This window comes from Plectropomus leopardus, chromosome 13 (assembly GCF_026936395.1).
Source record: "Plectropomus leopardus strain MGB_pleo_1.0 chromosome 13, ASM2693639v1, whole genome shotgun sequence".
Classification (NCBI taxonomy): Eukaryota; Metazoa; Chordata; class Actinopteri; order Perciformes; family Serranidae; genus Plectropomus; species Plectropomus leopardus.
This window is the reverse complement of record NC_142188.1, coordinates 2,683,467-2,702,159: the sequence shown is the minus strand read 5'-3', so window position 1 is coordinate 2,702,159 and position 18,693 is coordinate 2,683,467. Positions and strand designations below refer to the sequence as shown.

General features: G+C 37.4%; 2 protein-coding genes across 3 annotated transcripts; one reads left to right on the top strand and one right to left on the bottom strand.

The window, feature by feature from the left end:
* On the bottom strand, positions 1 to 9,536 carry rbm45 (RNA binding motif protein 45). Of its 2 annotated transcripts, none has more exons than XM_088086748.1 (11): positions 9,200 to 9,536; positions 7,459 to 7,581; positions 6,982 to 7,108; positions 6,587 to 6,721; positions 5,743 to 5,943; positions 4,612 to 4,741; positions 3,843 to 3,936; positions 2,774 to 2,931; positions 2,446 to 2,521; positions 2,198 to 2,334; positions 1 to 591 (listed from the first exon to the last, which is right to left on the bottom strand). In XM_088086748.1, exons 1-10 carry the CDS (start codon positions 9,476 to 9,478, stop codon positions 2,218 to 2,220), a joined length of 1,440 nt encoding a protein of 479 aa, XP_087942874.1. In that variant the 5' UTR covers positions 9,479 to 9,536; the 3' UTR covers positions 1 to 591; positions 2,198 to 2,217. The 2 variants fall into 2 exon arrangements, with proteins under 2 accessions (XP_087942874.1, XP_087942875.1); XM_088086749.1 differs by having other exon boundaries at positions 6,596 to 6,721; positions 9,200 to 9,535.
* Positions 9,537 to 12,346: 2,810 nt separating this feature from the next.
* LOC148187625 (cytochrome c) lies at positions 12,347 to 18,072 on the top strand. The gene is made up of 3 exons (XM_088086674.1): positions 12,347 to 12,505; positions 15,507 to 15,681; positions 16,818 to 18,072. The coding sequence occupies exons 2-3, from the start codon at positions 15,513 to 15,515 to the stop codon at positions 16,961 to 16,963; spliced, it is 315 nt and encodes a 104-aa protein (XP_087942800.1). The 5' UTR covers positions 12,347 to 12,505; positions 15,507 to 15,512; the 3' UTR covers positions 16,964 to 18,072.
* The last annotated feature ends 621 nt before the right edge of the window (positions 18,073 to 18,693 follow it).

Here is an 18,693-nt window from a genome sequence, read left to right as displayed (position 1 = left end):
TGGAGCGTTCAAATGTTTTTATTTTTATTGAGAGAAAAAAAGTTTACAGTTGATCTGATAAACACCTTTGAAATGAGCTCAACAAGAGATGGACAGAACATCTAGGAGAAAAGTACTAGATCTTAAAAAAGAAAACCACCTGGACCCAGTTTTAAATATCGGGTTTTTAAAGCCACCTGCACACAAAACGGAAATGTTGCCAAACACCTGTTCTACAAACTACAGTGTAGCTCAAGAGACTTCTTAACTTAAAATCAAGTGTTTACTCAGCAGTTTGTTGATAAATTTCAGTGTGCTACTGCAACAGCAGCGTCAAGGCTGATAATTTGAACTTAAAAAAAGCATAAAAGTAGGACGATGACCACAAACGACACATTGTGCATGTTGCAGCCGCTCACAGACTCTACATGTGATTAAGACTCCGTTAGTAGAGGATGCTACCGTTGACTTGTTATATCAATGAGTCACAGCAAGGTCACGGACCCGGAGTAAGGTCAGACAGATGTCAAAGGTCGTGTCAGAGGTCGGGAGGAGGTCTTGATGTCGGTCGGTCGGTCAGGTCAGGTGTCATTGTGTCATGACAACAGTCGCCTGGGAAACAAGAAGCTACATTGTTATTCACAGGAAGAGAAACATGTCATGGTCATCAGAAACTTGCTGAGAGCACGACTTCCTTACAAGCAGTAAAATCAGTTTACTGCGTGCACAGGTGTGTGGAGGACTGCAGGTGGACAAGTCGAGGTGGAAGAAGCTCTAAAACACTTAACTCGGTTGTTTGACTTTTGTTAAGAACTGCAACACACACACTGGCGTTGCATTTTAGAAACATGACTTTGTATTTACCTCCGTAAATATGCCACATTTCTGCAGTGTGTGTGTTGCTTGTACAAACCTTTTAACGAGCCTGAAACAGCACATTAAACATTAACGTTGTAAATATTATTTTGTATATTACGGCTGTAGTGGTGCATGCATTTGTACTGAACTGTTACAGTGCAGGGGTCACGGTCCAGTTCACGCAGCTTTTAGAAGGACACACTGGCTGCAAGAGCACATGTGACAACAACCTCACACAACTGAAGCGTGTTGCGCTCGTGGTGTCCACACAGACAACATTGTGGCTGTGACGCTGCTGCAGGGCTGCCTGCTGCTGTGACTTCTGTATTTCCACATTTACAATCACAAATTTCCCTCATTTATGAAGTTGTTCAAGCTCCTGCATTGTCAACGACACAGTCCTACAAATGTTTCACAATAAAATGCCTTGTGTCAACAAGTGACGGGATTCTATTCACAAAAAATTGCCAGAGGACTTTTATTTTGATACGGTAGCAGGAAAGGTTAAGTAAAACAGACGTCTTTGTATTTCCTCATCTCTGATTGCAGGGCGACCCGGTTGGCAGTTTTACCTGCCGCCTTCCACATGGTGGGAGAAAAGTGTCTAACATGCAAAAGAGTGGTGATCATCACTTGCAGATCACTCATGGATCACCGAGTAAAACAGACACAGGAAGGGGACAGCCTGTCCTGCATCCCAACAGACTATTGAAAAAAATTATAATTTCCTGTAGAAATTTAGGATTTATTGACTCAAGCCAAATCTGCGGCTGTGGGTCAGGCTTGGATGGAAAATGTGCAGGTTCATGTAGGGTTGGGCCGGATTTTTGAGCCTGATCAGAGCTCTAGTGCTTTTGCCTGCAATTCGTAGTCAGCTACAACAGTAACGGAGAGAGAGTTGTGTGCAAGACGAGGACGGTGTGTTGGTGTTGCGCCATCGTTGAAGGGGATGTGAAAAGAAACACATTCATCATGCTACTGGACAATCAACGGCGTCACACTGTGAGGTTAAATGTTTGGGCGCTTTTACTGTTTAAATACAGCCAATCTGAAACTACTTGAATGAACTGATTTTCCACTGTACCAAACAGAAGTGTTCAAAATGTTTCTTATTCTCACAATGAAAATAGTTTAAAAGCTGCCAGTGGGCGAAATGTTAGCTCAGTCCAAAACAAGAGTGCTGTGTCTGTCTGACACTTGTATTATTGTCTGTTCAAATTAAATGATGCATTCAGGGTTTTTTTCCCCCTCAAACCATGACTCCTGAAGGGGGCATGAACTGAATCGTGACTCTTGAAAACCGTTTCACATCTAACATATACATACTGGTGCTCCCTGCAGCAGAAAACTTGGCACTTACCGGTCATTTCCGCCATGTGGTTAGTAGGTACGAGGGCGTTTATGAGATTCCTCTCTGGGAGGATCGGCCAACATCACCTTCATCTTTACTCCATTGACGACCTGACCGTGGAGCGCTGCCAGGGCCTCATCAGCACACTGAGAGACAAAGACACACGAGTGAACATGTGCCTTTATTTCCATTCACCAGACTGTCTTTTCAACTTCACTTCCTAAAGAGTTTTTTCCTGCAGCAGTTCAGAGTCTCACCTGTTTGTCGGCATACTTCATGTATCCAACCTTCCTCCCAGGAACCAAATGGACCTCAATTAGTGAACCAAAGCGGCTGCAGGAAGACAGACAGAGGGAGACAGACATTTGTTAAATCTAATAGTCTGCAGAAACATTACACTGTAATTTATGAGCATTTAGCTTAATGCTCTCATCCAGTCATTTACTGTGACTAAGCTTGGAGTAGTGAGCAATTGAACCTTTCACCTTCCGGCTTATGGGCCATTATTTTCACAAAATGTGCATTGTTGCACATTGTATTGTTGCAATAAGTAAAAAATAATGAGTCAGCAAATGAGACATTTACCCGAAAACGTCCTCCAGCACTTCCGGGGGCAGCGGGGAGGGGCTGAAGACTACAAACAAGCGCTCCTTCACTTTGCTGTCAGGCGGAGCGAGCTTCTTCAGAGAGGGCAGGCTGACATCGGTCTGAATCCGGGCCATCGGGGGGAGGGGAGGCAAGCTCTGAAAGATACAAACAAACACTCAGAGTCAGTGATTCAGTTTAGGTTTAAATAACTCTTTTTACAGGTAGAGTATTAACTTTGCACATGCAGTTTTTTTAAAATCCCAACAGCACTGGTTCAGTTTATGTCTAATGCTGCGTTCATGTGACGTAGGACGGTCGTAGATTCAGAGTTGGGAGTTCGTTTTTCTGACTTTGTTGTGTTCATGTGATTTGAGGTCGGAAAGTGGCAACAGCATGGAAGCTACAAAGAAGATGGATTGCATTTTAATAAGAGCCAATAGGTTTTTCCAGTTTATCTACATGTTTTTACATATTATTTTTTCCTATATCTTTTATATATCATATAGTCTATGTTTATATTTAATCTAGGTCACTCTACATGGACAGCAGTTAACATCAATACCATTTGACACTTAACATGTAATAAAAAATTTATATTTAATATGTGACTGAACAAAAACTCTGCAATTTTTTATAAAATATCATTGTTTTCAATGCTAGTATGCTCCCCTGGCATGCTTTACAGTTCAAAGTTTGCTTGCTTGCTTGCAGATACTAAAATGTGCAACTTCTAAGAGTAAATGATAGCTGCTAGGAACAAAATACATATAATTTTCTTCCATCAATTGTTGACACTGCTTCCATGCTTTCTGCCATTTCTGCCGCCCTGAAACCTCACAACTTGGCAACTTAGATATCATAGAAATTTCCCACTCATAATTATAACTTTGAAAGGACCGTTTATGTGCTTGGAACTCATAATTACAATATTTCTAAGGAGAATGTGAAGGCAGCATCAAATGCATGACTTTTGTTCAGTTTAAGTCTTATAAGTAAATACAAATCAGGATAAATAAAAGTGATCTGATACAACCTTGTAAATCAGGCACTGATTTAATGTACTCACGGGAGGTTTCATTGACTGGTTGCTTTGGGGACTGTTCCACGCTGCAGACATCATCTGGGTTGCAACAAACTGCATGGCCATGCGACCTACGGGACTACAAACAAAACAAACACAGGATATTTTTAGCTCATCTTCAGTAATTTATACACGTGAAATTGTTGCTGTGAAAGTAGTTTCAACATGAGACAGCATACAGACAAAAATGCTGACGGACAGAATGTTTCATGGTCATGTTAAATCTTTCAGTATTTTTTACTTAAAATTTGTATTGCACACTCTCAAATAACAATTCAATTTGTGCCACGAAGATGGTACAAAAGTGTACAGATAGTGAAATCTGACTCCATCTAAGCCAGCCGACACGTTTTCATTTTTGTTTTAAACACAACAGTCATTGCTGGGCTTTCCTGTTGTTGGGATAACTTTTACTTCCTCAGACTGAATACTGTTTTCTATAGAAAGACAACTTGCTCCTGGAAGACAAATGTCCGGTCACTGTGGCCCACAGGGGCGAAAAAAGTAACATTAACCCATAAATATTTGACAACTAATAAAATTTGACTAAGAAGACGTGAAGAGAAGGTTACCATTTATCATTAGTGGCATTTTGGTCCCAATTTTTAATTTAACACATTAACTTTAAAGGCCATTCCTGCTTTACGCCTTGATTAACTTCAGACTCTTCTGTTGTGTTGTGTATGAAAGAAGTAGTGTAGCATATGTGTGTGTGTGTGTGTGTGTGTGTGTGTGTGTGTGTGTGTGTGTGTACCTGCTGCGGTCCTCTCCGTCATCCACAAAATTTACTACCAGTCTGTTTCCAGGTGGATATTCAAAGCCATTCAGCTTGTCCTTGGCGTAGACCGCTGAGCCCAGATTACTGTAGCGAATCAAAGCATGACCTGAGGCCAAAAGGAAAAGAGACAAGAGTCATCAAAATGAGCTGTCTGAACACGCAAACACACAGAATTTTATTTTAACTTAAGCTTCTATTAAAATCAAGAATACTTTTTTGAAATGTATTTGATGGCCGTTTTTGGCTCACTGAGTTGATTGTAGTCGACCAACAGTAAAATAATAAATGGCAATCAACAAATCAATATCTGAGCCACCTATGGGGTCAATTGAAGTTTCTCAAATATGTGGATTTGCTTCTTTTATCCATGTCGTAACAAACTTAACCCTTGGAGCCTGCTGTTATATTACACACGCATCACTCTGCGCACGCATGCACTTCTCAAAATTTAAGCTTTAAAAAATATTGTACCTGAATTTTATTTTCTACTTTCTTTTTAACCATCAGTCCTAACCATAATTATCAAATATTCATTAATCTTCTGAATTTTAAGCATTCAAATGAGGTTTTTGTCATGGTGCCACTATGTTTTTAGATGAATGCTTTGATGGCTGTGGGATCAAAAATGTCAGTTTGAATGGGTTTCAATGGCGCATTTTTTGGACTTAACAGTCTGAATGTGACAATTTAGTTGTCACAGTGTGTTTTAGACTTATTGTAGGAGCTGAGCTAGAAATTCCAAAATTCAGCAAAAATACACAGCCTTTCCTAAAGTTATGCCATTGGCATGAACACAGCCAATATGATAAAAAAAATGAAGAATCAAAAGGGTGTAAAATGCACCAAAAAGTTCTTTTGGCTTTTCTCTTTTGGTCAGACTAAGAAAACTATTTAAAGATTTAAAACTTATAACAGTCGCTGACTTATTGTTTTTGACATGATTTGATTATAGACTGCCACAGTGGGCAGAAATGGTCTGGAAATCATTTTCAGTCATTTAAGTCATCAAATCTTGATAAAAGACATCTTAATTTTGCTTTTATTTTACATGTTCAAAATAAAATTATCCAGATAAGTAAAACCCGTACTTTGTGTTTCATCACCAACCTTTGCTCATCCCATAAGCGTCTCGCTGCAGCTCACAGTACTCCATACCAGGAATGATGTCAAACAGAGCAAACACCTGCTCCTGGGTAAGAGCGGCCCTTGTTGATATCATCAGGCACCGCGTTATATCGTTGGTGCTGGTGCTGGGGCATGGGCCCGGACCAGAGCGGTAGTCCATGACCGGGTAGTTTCCAGGGTCAGCTGCGGAGTGAAGAGGGACATCGAGGTCAATCACAAGACAGAGACAACCGCAGAGATGCTTAGCACACAAAAGGCCACAAAGAGCTCTCTAAATAACTCACATGAACCTGAACTCATCAACGGAGTTAATTTGTACTTTAACTGTAATGTCTTTACTTTCTATTTATTCATATTTGGGCTCACTGACGAGCCCCCTAGTAAATACTAGCTACTGCATCATAATGGTTTCAACCATCAACTATATCATCTGACAGCAGACACAAAATTCAGCAATCAGTGCTTTTATTACGCATGACGGACTTAACCTTTTGAAACCTGAACAAATTGGTTCGATTTCTTACACAAGGAAAAAAAACATGGAAAAAAGAGCAATAAACTGTGACAAAAATAATTTAGCTAAAAATATAGTTAAAAAAAAGAGGGGGGAGAATTTTGAGAAAATGGTACCAAAAACAGGAAAAAAGAACCCAAACTATATTTATAATTATATATATATATATATATATATATATATATATATATAATTTAATATGAAATATCAAACCAATCTGCACAAGATTCAAACTGCTGGTCTTTGGCTTTATAATAAAACAAACAAAACAGAAAACTTAAAAGCAAAATATAACAAAAAAGGAGGACTGACAGGACATACGCATCTGGAAGGAATACTGGTTCATGGGGTCACCGCCGCCCAAATAATCCCCTCTGAGCTGTCCTGCAGAGTAGTCTTCTGTTGTGGTAACTTTGTTGCGAGGTTCAGCCAGGATGGCCCTGTAAGCTAATGACACAAACACCATAATCATTATCATCATAATCATCATTACAACAACTCAGAGACAAAAACGTCCACAGTGGGTCATAAAGTGTAAACAACAGACAGAAGCTGTTATGGCTGGAGACACACTACATATTACCTGATGAGCAGAAATGCATTTATGAGTGCTTAGAAATGTTAAATTTGAAGTCTTCCAGTACTTTGACCTGCAGCTACTTCTACCACAAATAATAAACCAGTAAAAACCTTTGACACCATCTTACTTTTGTCACAGTTCTCTATAGCGAGGGCAGCCTGGGAGGGTTTGTAGTACCTCACGTAGCCCAGTCCTTTACTTTCCCCTGTGGACTTATTCTTGATGATCACGCAATACTCAATATCGCCATACTCCTGGAGGAGAGACGGACAAAGAGAAAGGGATAAACAGATTTGTAATAATCGAGCTGAAATGATATATTGAACCACACTTTTTTAATGTCTTTACAGCCTGAACAATTTGGTTGTTTTTTTGTTGGGTTTTTTTGAAAATCATGAGAGGATGCGCAAGGACTCAAAAATAGTAAGATATTAGTAAGAAGTAGGAGAAAATTACTGTTTTAGCATAACATAACAGTTTTAGTTAAGCTTATGAATGTGCATTCAATGTGCAAATCTCCATCTAATTTTCCTGACATTTACTGCCTTGCATTGTAGACTTAGTTTATTTAACATATAGGCAAGAAAGTGGGTGTTGTAGTTACTTTGAATATGTCTTTCAGGTCCTCCTCTGTGAAGGTTTTAGGGATCATGACGAAGATCCTGGTCAGCTCCTCATCCTCAACATCTCTGTGGTTTGTTGAAGATCGTGACTGGGCAATAAACACCTGCAAAAACAACCAAAGGAGGACAGAGAAGTGTTACAAGTGATTGGTTACATGAGCAAACTAATAAAACATTCAGATATTCATTTGGAGCAAGATTCACATACGTGATGGATTTTGATTTAGTATATCTATCTCGTATAGCTCTGGTTTTATACGACATGGAACTGAGATGTTTGCTTCTGAAATTTGGGCTGTCATCCCAGTATGAAGGAGGGGAATAAAGTTGGTCCGTGCTACTCAGAGCTTTACATGAGGACCTGGTTGGTCCACATTCCTGTATTTTTAAAAGAGTATTTGTTTAGTGGGAGTAGTTTCACAGGAAACAGAGGATTGTGGATTGTCCCTGATAAACTGAGACAATAACTGTGCTCAAACTGTTCACTCACTCACTATTCTCTATGTAGTGAGTATTAAATAGTGAACTATATAGGGAATAATCAAATAAGATTTCTGATACTCCCCTGAAGTTTCGGACACGACTACTATTTCCGAATAGAAAAATTGTTGATTTTCTTTGTTTGTTTCATTGACTTGAGCATCACAACCAAAATAATTTTCACCTAAGAGACTTTTTTCTCATTATTTTTCAGGGAAGGGGATGACTAAGGAGGGACGTTTTTTTTTTTTGTTTTTTTTTTTAAATCATCCCTGAAGTCCCCGAAAGTGAAGAGTTGAAGACAAAATCCTAGACATAAAAAAACCTTTTCTTTTTTATCCACCACTCAGGTTGTGCATACTGTCTATTTTTGGTGAACTTTCAATAAGAAAAGAACAATAAAGTGCTTTGATGAAATATAAATAAGCCAAATATAATTATCTGTAACCATAATATAGTTTATAGTCTGTTCTCATAAAATTATAGCTGAATTTCTCAAAAATCTACAACTTTATTCACAAAATATTGTGAGGGTTATCTTCTCGTAATGCAATTTTATTCTCAAAATACTACAATTTTATTCTAATAATATTACAACTCAAGTTCTTGTAAGTCTACAACTTTATTCTCCCTATATTAGCATTTTATTCGTTATTTTTAATGTCAGTGGGTTTTATTTTATTTACTCTATGTTCCACCTCATGTTGTGCATTCAATTTTTATCCATTTGAAGATGCATTGAATTGAATTTATTTTATTATTACATGTGGGTTTTACTGTGTCACTATGTCCTGTTTGACTTTTGCTGTGAAGCACTGAAGCATGTAATGTCCTTCTTGTAAAGCACGGTGGGCTGCTATTCTTGTATGAAAAGTATAATAATAATAATAAAGTTTAGTGTTGTTACTGTTGTTATTACTAGGAAGGCGGCCACCTTTGAAGATGACAGCCGTATTAGAGATTGTTAAACTTGCGAGATTTAGCAAAAAAGGGACAAATTTAATGATTTTTTTTATTTATTTATGGTGCTTGTCTGTTATATTATTTCCCGTGTTTTTAAAAAATTAAGCCAGTTTGCTCCGTTTTCAACGGGCTGACGTTTAGAACGTTAGCATGCTAGCGAGCTAAGCTAACACCGCGGCGGTTTTTAACGGAAATTTACAAACAATTACCGGAAAATTAAACTGATTCTGAGTTTTAGTCCGGCTTCTCGGTCGGTCTAACGTTAATTATTATCGATACCTTGATGGGTTTGCTCCCCTCAGCCAGCACTTTGCCGTGCATCTCCTCCATGGCGAGGCAGGCCTGCGACGACTTGGCGAACTTCACGTAGCAGATGCCTTTGGGCTCCTTTGTCTGCCTGTCTTTGACCACCCAGACCCCCTGGATGTCCCCGAAAACCGAGAAGCTCTCCCGGAGCTCATCCTCCGTCAGGGCGCGGCTGCCGACCACAAACAACCGGCTGTTGGGGGGGTCGTCGAGGTTTTCGGTCTGTTTGGTGTTGGTCTGATACTCCTCCATGTTTGCGTCCACCCGAGAGCGCTGCCGCCCCGGCCGTTGGTGCTGCCTTCAGGATCTGCTCGGAACTTCCCGCTTCCTCCGGAAATTTGACAAAAGCTGTAAAAAAAAAAAACAACGGCTACTGTCGGTAATTTCTAACACGTCTTTAAAGATTATGATTTAATTATTCTCATAATCGTACAAGTTTACGTTTCAACACTGCTTTCCACAGATTTACCAAAAACAACCCCGATAATTGATATGATTTGAAAAAAGGCGGGAAGTTTTTGGAGCCTGTTTGTCCTAAAAATGTGCTTTAGGTGTGCTGCAATAATAATATGGTGAGTACAACATCTCATTACAATAAAATGTTGTTTATTCTCAAAATGTGCCTAAAACTAGTGTATTAAGTGTATCTTTGTAAAGTGTAGTAAGTGAATTGTGTAAATCCCCATAGTATTGAAGCTGTCAGTGGAGCTATGACCGTTTACCGCCACCTACTTTACCGGAGGAGCGACGGTCGGAGTTTCTCTGTTACAAAATGATGCTGCAGAGAGATTTTGTAACCCAAAGAGGTTCATACCAGTTATAAAATCTCTCTGCAGCATCATTTTGTAACTCGTATTTAACTCTTTGTGACTATTTGTGGCATTTAACAGGCTTTTCATTGTTATTTCTTTGATAATTTTGGCTGTGTTCATGTATATTGCAGACATTTTGGCAAGATTGTGTGTTTTTGTTAAATATGTGAATATCCAGCACAGCTGTTACAATAAGTCTGAAATACACGGTGTAAGCAAAATTTTTACATTCATACCGCTAAGCGCAAAACATATGCCAGAAACCCATTCAAACTGCAATTTTTTCCAGTTTTCTATTTCCACTAGGTGCACTGTCTCAGTCAGTGTTGTTGCAAACCATTGACATATGCCAGGCGGTGATAATTCTAAAATAAATAAATAAATAAAATTACTTTGAAAGTAGAATATTGAAAATAATTAATTTTTTGCTTATGTGATTATCTTTTTTTATGTACAAATTTAATATTTATTGGAGGAAGTTTGAGATCCAAGACTCTCATTGCTGAGGTCTGCTTCTCTGAAACTGTGATAATACAGAACTTGAGGCAGCAAGATAATCATGTTATATGCCTATTATAAAATCATTATATTAAAAAATTACTATGTATGTCAATAATATATAACCTATAGTATACGACCCCATTGACCTGCAGAGGCCCAACATGTTAACACAGAGGCTACGTAAGGCCGTCAGCTGATGATGTGACGTCAGAGAGACTCATGACTGTTGAAGTGAGGGTCTCAGGAATGATCTATGTTTATCTGTGTGTGTGTGTGTGTGTGTGTGTGTTTAGTGCTGAGTGACCCCTTTGAGGACAACTGTAGAGATTGTAATAGTTTTATTGTGGTTTTGTTGTATGGATTTAAATCATTTCTTTCAGTGTCAGCCTTTTCCCTGTACAGGCCACCTAATACAAATTTATATTGATCTATATGAATTTTGCCAAAAATCTGCAATAGTATTAAGGAAAAAATGACTGAGAGAGTGTTTGAAGCACTGTCTGAGGTGACTGTGTCCCTTTTGTCTAAGGACACCCTGGTGGCCCTAAAAAATGTGCTTAGACCTGTCTTTGTTTCTATAAACTCTACTTTTTATTTTGTGCATGTACTGTTTATCTTAACTATAGTGAAGTCAGCTGCAGAGAGGTGCATGGTGTACAAATGTTTACTTTACTGCCTTTTATTAGCATATATATATTAGCAAATAAAATTGTATTTAATTTTTTGTAGCACTTTTTTGAGGACATTCTGTTGTTGTTTTTGTTTTGTTTGTGTAGGGTTTTTTTCGTATTATTTTTAGGTAATCTTTATTAATTTCTTGCTAACTTTTCAGTCATTTCTTTTTAAGTTGCCTGTAGCCCTCTTCCCAGGTCTTTGAAAACAATAAAGCCAATTTGCCCAGCTTTCAAATGTCGAATAATAAGCTACATGAGCGCACCAACATAATATCCATAACATTTTATATCAAATAGAGCCTAAAGTATGCAGACATTTTCCAGTATTCCTAAACTCTTAGAACTGGAATATGATTGACAAGCTAAAAGTAATAAATCATAATCAGGAATACTTTACTGATTTCCAGGGGGAAATTGAGGTATGCAAGTAAGAATAAGTACAAGCACAAGTATATAAAAACAGAAAAGTAAAAACAGAAATTAGTTATAGTAAATGAAAAGCACAATATGTAAATAGCTAAATATTTTTTAAAAAGTATGTATAATGTGAGTATGAGTATGTAAGTGTGTAAAAATATTAATGGAAATAGCACTAGTATGTGAACATTTAAATTATAATATGAATACTGTACTGACGGTGTAAAATAGTGTAAAATAATAAACTACCTTATGCTGCAATACAATGTATAAAACTAGTGTGTGATTTCAAAATATAAAAAACATATATGTGAATATATTGCTAAAAAGGTAAATACTTAAGTTTGTCCATAGTAACTGTAATGTTGTAATGTACATTTTATGTATATGTTATATGTATTTCCTTATAAGGTTACTCCAGCAGGTGCCTTTTGCTCCGCTGTGGAAGCTGGGGAATGCGTCAAGATGCTGGGACCAGTACCAAACCACATTCATCTTTACCCCCCTTCCACCTTCGTCTCACCTCCTACGGGACTCATGTCGAGTAAGCGACATCACAGGTACATCTTTTTAATATGACGTTTTATTGGTGTATATTTGAGGGGGTTTTTCGCCGTTAAAAACACAATTTATGGCTAAATGTAAAGATATGAAGTTGGCGAAGTAACCGTGTGATTGAAATGGAACCCGGCCGGATTAAAGGGTCTACGTCAGGAGGCAATGCGCCACACGTGATTTGATGATGACGTCAGAAGCCGGTGCCTCTAAAGTGAAGTGACCTTCTTTGCGACCGCCAGAAACCGCTCATCCGCCCTGAAGAGGAGCCGCGACCTGCGCTACAGAGGGACTTTAACCCCGCTTATTCCAATCAAAAGGTAAATTTTATACTTCTTATTCAGTTTTAGCATGAATAGAATCGGTGTGAGTGGTTTTATTGTTTTTAAACGCCGCTGAAACACAATAGACGTGATAAAAACGGGGATGCTGGGCGGTTGACATCAGCTAGCTAACGGTAGCGGCCATGTTGGTGAATAGCTCAGTTGCTCTCTTTGCGTAAGGCTTAATCAAGATAGACCGATATTGAAGAGTAATGCGCTTATTTTTTGTTAAATTTAAAGGAATTGACTGAATTATTCACATTTAACCTTGTCCTCAGTGTAGTCTCGACTCGGTTTAGGTGCTAGCTAACGCTACAATGGATGCTCGGACGCCGACATTGAAGCATCCTTGACCGCTGGATCCGTGACACATCCCCGGCTAGCCAGGCTAAGCTAACGCTACAGTTAAAGCACAATAAACGGCGCCTTTTTACTCCTAAAAAATACTGTATGCTTTAAGTAATATCACATTTAGAGTCAGTGCACGGGAGCTACTTTCACTTTGTGTTTGTCCTTGATGATGTGAGTCAGACGGTGGCCATATTAGAGGCTGTCTGAGCTGTCACATCTATGCTAACTTAACCGAGCTATAATATCAAACAGTACAAAGGTCTAATGCACCTTATAGTTCCTATTACATAGATTATTATCGTGTTATAAAGCTGCTGCAGTCCTGTCAGTCATATTAGTCCACCGTTAGCTAGATAACTGTTGATGCTATGTCATTATGTTGTGCATAAATAGTATATATATATATATCTCAAATAAGAGTATAAGAAATGATTTTGGATCTAAGCATTAAGTGTCTCAATTCACAGTCTTATCTTCTGCGGGATCACCCGGGTCACGTTAGGACAGCCGGTGTAACGTTAGCGCCTGCACCCGTTTTAAATGCTTCCCCGTGCCGTCATTGTAAAACCACCTTATAACATACGAGGGAAGATCAGGGCCATGTTAAATAATAAAAATATTAGATTTCGAGATTTAAGTCAAAATATTATGAGAAAATTGTCATAATATGTTCAGAATAAAGTCACAATATTACGAAGATAAAGTCGAAGTTAAAAAAAGTCGTAATATCATAAACTTAAACTCGTAAAATTGCAAGAAAAAGTCAGAATATTATGAGATTAAACTCGTAAAAATATGAGAGAAAAAATCATAATATGCTGAGATTAAATTCGTAAATATTATAGAATATAAAGTCACAGATTAAGAGTGGAGAGTTATGGTTAAAAGGCCACAAAATACAAATAAACGATCAAAAGTCATGGGTGAATCTACAAAAATATGAGATTGACTACTAATATTAGATAAAAAGTGAAAAATTATGGATGGGGGATTTTACCACATTACTCAACTCCTTGGTCATTATCTGTAGCACTATTTGTTATAAAATTAAAAGTTTAATCTCATAATAGTACGCCTTTTTTTCCGTAAATGCACAATTTCAATATACAGTATTACACCTTTTTTTCTAGTAAATATACGAATTTATTCTCATAATGTTATGACTACTACTTGTAAATTTATATTTTGTCCTCATAATACTATTATATGACTATATTTATCATTACTTTTTCCCTCAAAGTTATGACTTTATTCTCGAAATCTAGCTTTTTTTCCTCTTTAATCCTCCGTCATAATAATGGGATTGTTTAAGGGTCATAGATGGCTGTTAAGTTTATTTAATAAATGTTTACTAGCTTGTTATGTGTGCATTTTAAAGGATTTACCGTCAGAAATTTGGGAATAAAACAGCAAGGAAGCACATTTTTGCACAACACCTCTCAGCTACAGTTGTGTTAATGGTGCTCTGACTAAGTACATTAATGCTGGCTCGTTTTAAGTCAACATATTAAAACTAACCTCTCATAGCGGGATACTATTAATCTCATTTACTCAACCGGCCTGGCAGCCTCCTGGTGCGGTAACCGGAGCTCTGCAGGATGAGACGCTGTTAGATAGAAATGAGGGGGGTGGATGGAGGCGGACGTGTCTAAAGGCTGGTTTGGAGCCGTTTCCTGAAGCGTATTCCTTGTCAGATTTCCTTGAAGTGACCTCGGCAGGGTGCCAGAGCTCAGGAGAAAGTCATGCATTATGTGCACGCGGTGTAAAGAAAGCAGAGCTACAGGTGAAGATAAAATTTTCACCTCAAACGACCTTCACAAGATGGCGCCAGTCAGACTCGAGCAGTGAATGAGCTTCCTGCCATAACTGTGGTCTATGAATAGAAGAGCACAGATGTATTTGTGGATCCAAATTCACACTTATTGGTGTTATAAATACTACAGTTTGTTGTAACTCAGGAGTCATACAGTCATGAAAAACCTGGAAAAGTCATGGAAGTTTGTTTTACAAATCCGTATATTAACACATGATGTGTTAGGCCCTCAGAAATAAATGTAATTTTTCTGTGATTTTTGAAGAAAACATGCCTAACAAACCTGTTTTTTTTCTTTTCTTTAAAAAAAAAAGTCAAATATTTTTAAAGAAAAAAAAAATCACCAAAATGTTTCCTTTTAAATTAAAATTTAAAAAAAAGAAAATACAAATCGACAAAATTTTAAAAATCAACAAAAGTTTGAAGAAAAACATTGGCCAAAGTTTTTTCTTTAAGATTGAAAAATAATGGCAAAAATGTTAAAAGAAAAAACAAATTACCATGTTTTTTAATTGCCAAAAAAATCAAATAGCACATTTTTTTTCTTTACAAATCAACATTTTTTAAAATAGAAAAAACAAATAGCCATTTTTTTCTTTACAAATATCTTTAAAGGAAAAAGAAATGCCACTATTTGTCCTTTAAAAATGAGTTTATAAACTTTACCTTATTTTTTCCTTAAATAATATATATTTTAAAAAAGCTATTACATAGATAGGTTTTAGAGAACGTATGGTCTTTAAATCTGCTTTAAAGTCATGGAAATGTATTGGTAATAATGTGTATGAAACTTGTTAACTGCACCTCTGACGTGTCCACTTTGTGTCTCTGCAGCTGATTATGGGAGACATCGCCAAAGGAAAGAAGGCTTTCGTCCAGAAGTGTGCTCAGTGCCACACAGTAGAGGAGGGGGGCAAGCACAAGGTGGGCCCCAACCTCTGGGGTCTGTTCGGACGCAAGACCGGGCAGGCAGAGGGCTACTCGTACACAGACGCCAACAAGAGTAAAGGTCAGTGCCCGAGTCTTTAAATCCAGTTCAGTTTTATTTATAAAGCCCAAATCATACAACACACAGCATCCCTCTGCCTTTGGACTGTTACGCTGCCTAACTGTTGATTAGATCTTTTTTTGGAGTTTCTAGCCCCCTAAATGTGCCGTGATCTTCATGTTTTTTTTAAGTTAGTTGGCGGCAGGAATCAATCGAGCGAGTAATGATTGCGAGTCCTAGCAGTTAGCTTATCTGCAAATGCCAGCAAAGTGTAAATATAGGCCCACCCATTTTAAACAACTTCAATAATGTCCCAGCGATGGGGTCAAAAATTAATAAAGGTTATGGTTATAAAGAATTATGGTAAATAAATACAAACCAGTGCAAATAAATGAAAATGAAAAACAATGTTGGTATCTCAATAATAATTTATTGTCCAAAAGAAAATGCATAAATGATTGTTTTATTACTCGCAATATATTTGAAAATTAATTTATGGATGCAGCTAATTGTGACTGCTGTTATCAGTTAACCTGTTTACGGCTCTCTTTAGAGATACTTTATAACGTTTATTTTTTGATCCTGCTTTTAAAGGCTCATTTTGATCGATGTTTAATGTAGAATCGAAACCATGACACCCCTGACCCTTATTTAAAATCCCCCAAAAAGTTCCACCAGTTTAACTGAAAAAATTAACTGAAAAATGTTAAATTTACAATGATAATAAAACATGACACAAACCGCAAATGCTCACATTTGAGAATGATTGATTGCCATATAACCCAGATTGTAAATTAGTATTAGTATTATTAGTAAATTGTTGTTGAAAAAGTTTCTGTTAATGATAGTGTCATCACGAGTAACAGTAGCAGGTTTTATGGCCCAAAAATTATAAACCACTATAAAATTAGTACAAAAAAATACAAGGAAATTATCTGAAAATTAGCAAAACATTTAATTGAATATATATATGAATATATATATATATACATATATATATATTTTAAGTAAAGTTTAAAAAAAAAAGGCAAAACTTGGGAATGTGCTTAAAATATTTTAATGTAAAATATGTAATTATATCTTTTTGATATCTGGTCCCTTGGACGTGAGATCCTCTCAGGTCCTGATGAAATAATCGACCCTCCGTCTTCTCCCAGGTATCGTGTGGGGCGAGGCCACCTTGATGGAGTACCTGGAGAACCCCAAGAAGTACATTCCCGGAACCAAAATGATCTTCGCCGGCATCAAGAAGAAGGGAGAGCGCCAAGACCTCGTTGCATACCTCAAATCGGCAACATCATGAAGCAGTGGTTAAATCAGAATATTTAATGTAATTTTATTGTATTTTTTTCTTTCTTTTTAGGCTTGCACATGCTAAAAATACAGTTTTATGTTTAATCATTTGCACTTTAATTTATGTTGAAAAAGTGGCTCTTCTTGTGAGCCGCGAGCTCACGGCAACTGTCGCTTCTTTTCTAAAGTCATCGGTGCGAGCAAATGGCCAAACATAAAACTACAGTCCATTTATTTTATTTGTCAATCTGTTATTTGACTCTAATGAGGAAAAAAAATGATAATTTCAAATTTCTAGCTGTTAGGTTGTCTGACCTGCCACTCATTCTGTTTCTCCATGACAACACGTGTCTGCTAACAGAGCCACCCGCCATCAACTTCATTTTTAAAACTAAAAAAAGTAACCTAATATCAGTGACACAGGGTGGAAATTTTTGGCGTTTTGATGGTTAACTGGTTCTGATTTTAGTTCCTCTGAGCTTTTATGCCAACTGGAGTTTTTGGCCTTTGAGAGTCTGACATTTTCTGCTCCGCCTCTCGTCTGTCCTTATCAGCTCAGAAACTACCACTTGCCGTAAACGCTCTGTAGATCCCTGAGATTGAACAATTAGTCCTAAACGTTTGGACCTCTTTTTGGTTACTGAAGCAGCCCCTCTGAGCAGCTGTTTTTAACCCGACTTTTTAACAAAATGTGCTATTGGTGACACATTATCTCCCTCCTTACAGCTAAGAATTGTGGGTTTTAAATATATAAACAAATGCCTTTTAAAAACCACCGTACTGAGATCCCACCAGCGTGAAATCGGCCGGCAAACAATCGCCACGCCTAACAACGCCGAGGAGCTTCTGTACTTAATAGAGAAACGGTCGAGGGCGCCATCTGACGTGAAGGAAGATTTGTTATTTACCTGGTTTCACAGGCCTGAAAGAGTATCGTTTTAACTTATTTTACTGTAATCTGACTGAATGCAGCTGTTGAAATATTTGACGGGGCTGCTTGCTGTGGATGTACGCAGCGGTACACTGTATGCACATAAACAATATGAAGATGTTAAAGTTGTGTGGTTGTGGACAGGATGGATGAAGGATCAATTAAAAGAAAACGTCCAGAAATGAAAAGGTGATTGGTTGTCTCCTAATTTCAAAGCGTTCGGTTTGGAAAACCTGCAGGATTCCTGCGGATCCTTAAAGAGTCTGAAAATGCATTGAGTTAATTACATTTCACACCGTCTGGTCCTGGCATTTTGAATAATGAATGATAATAATATGTTTGTTTTTTTTATATACTATTCATCAAAACAAACATTACAAAGTGCTTTACATATAAAATCACAGGAATGAAACACACATGAATAGACTTTTATAATAATTAAAATAATAATAATTAAAAACTGAAATTACAAAGGGAAAATGTAAAAGCAACGTGTGAATTCAAAACAAAAAAAATGAGCGTCAAATGTACAGTCAGGAGTATGGTGCAGAGGAACTCAGTGGTTTAAACATAAATGAAAAGAGAAATGAAAAGCCTTTTGATGAAGTCAAGCCTTCAGAAGTGATTTAACCTTTAGGGAATTTACAGCAAATTTTACACATTTTAATTCTTCATTTTTTGCTCATTTTGGCTGTGCTCATGCATATGGCGAACATTTTGGCAAGATCTGAATTTCCACCTCAGCTGCTGCAATAAGTCTAAAATACTCTGGAAACTAAATTGTGACATTCAGACTGTAAAGAGCAAAA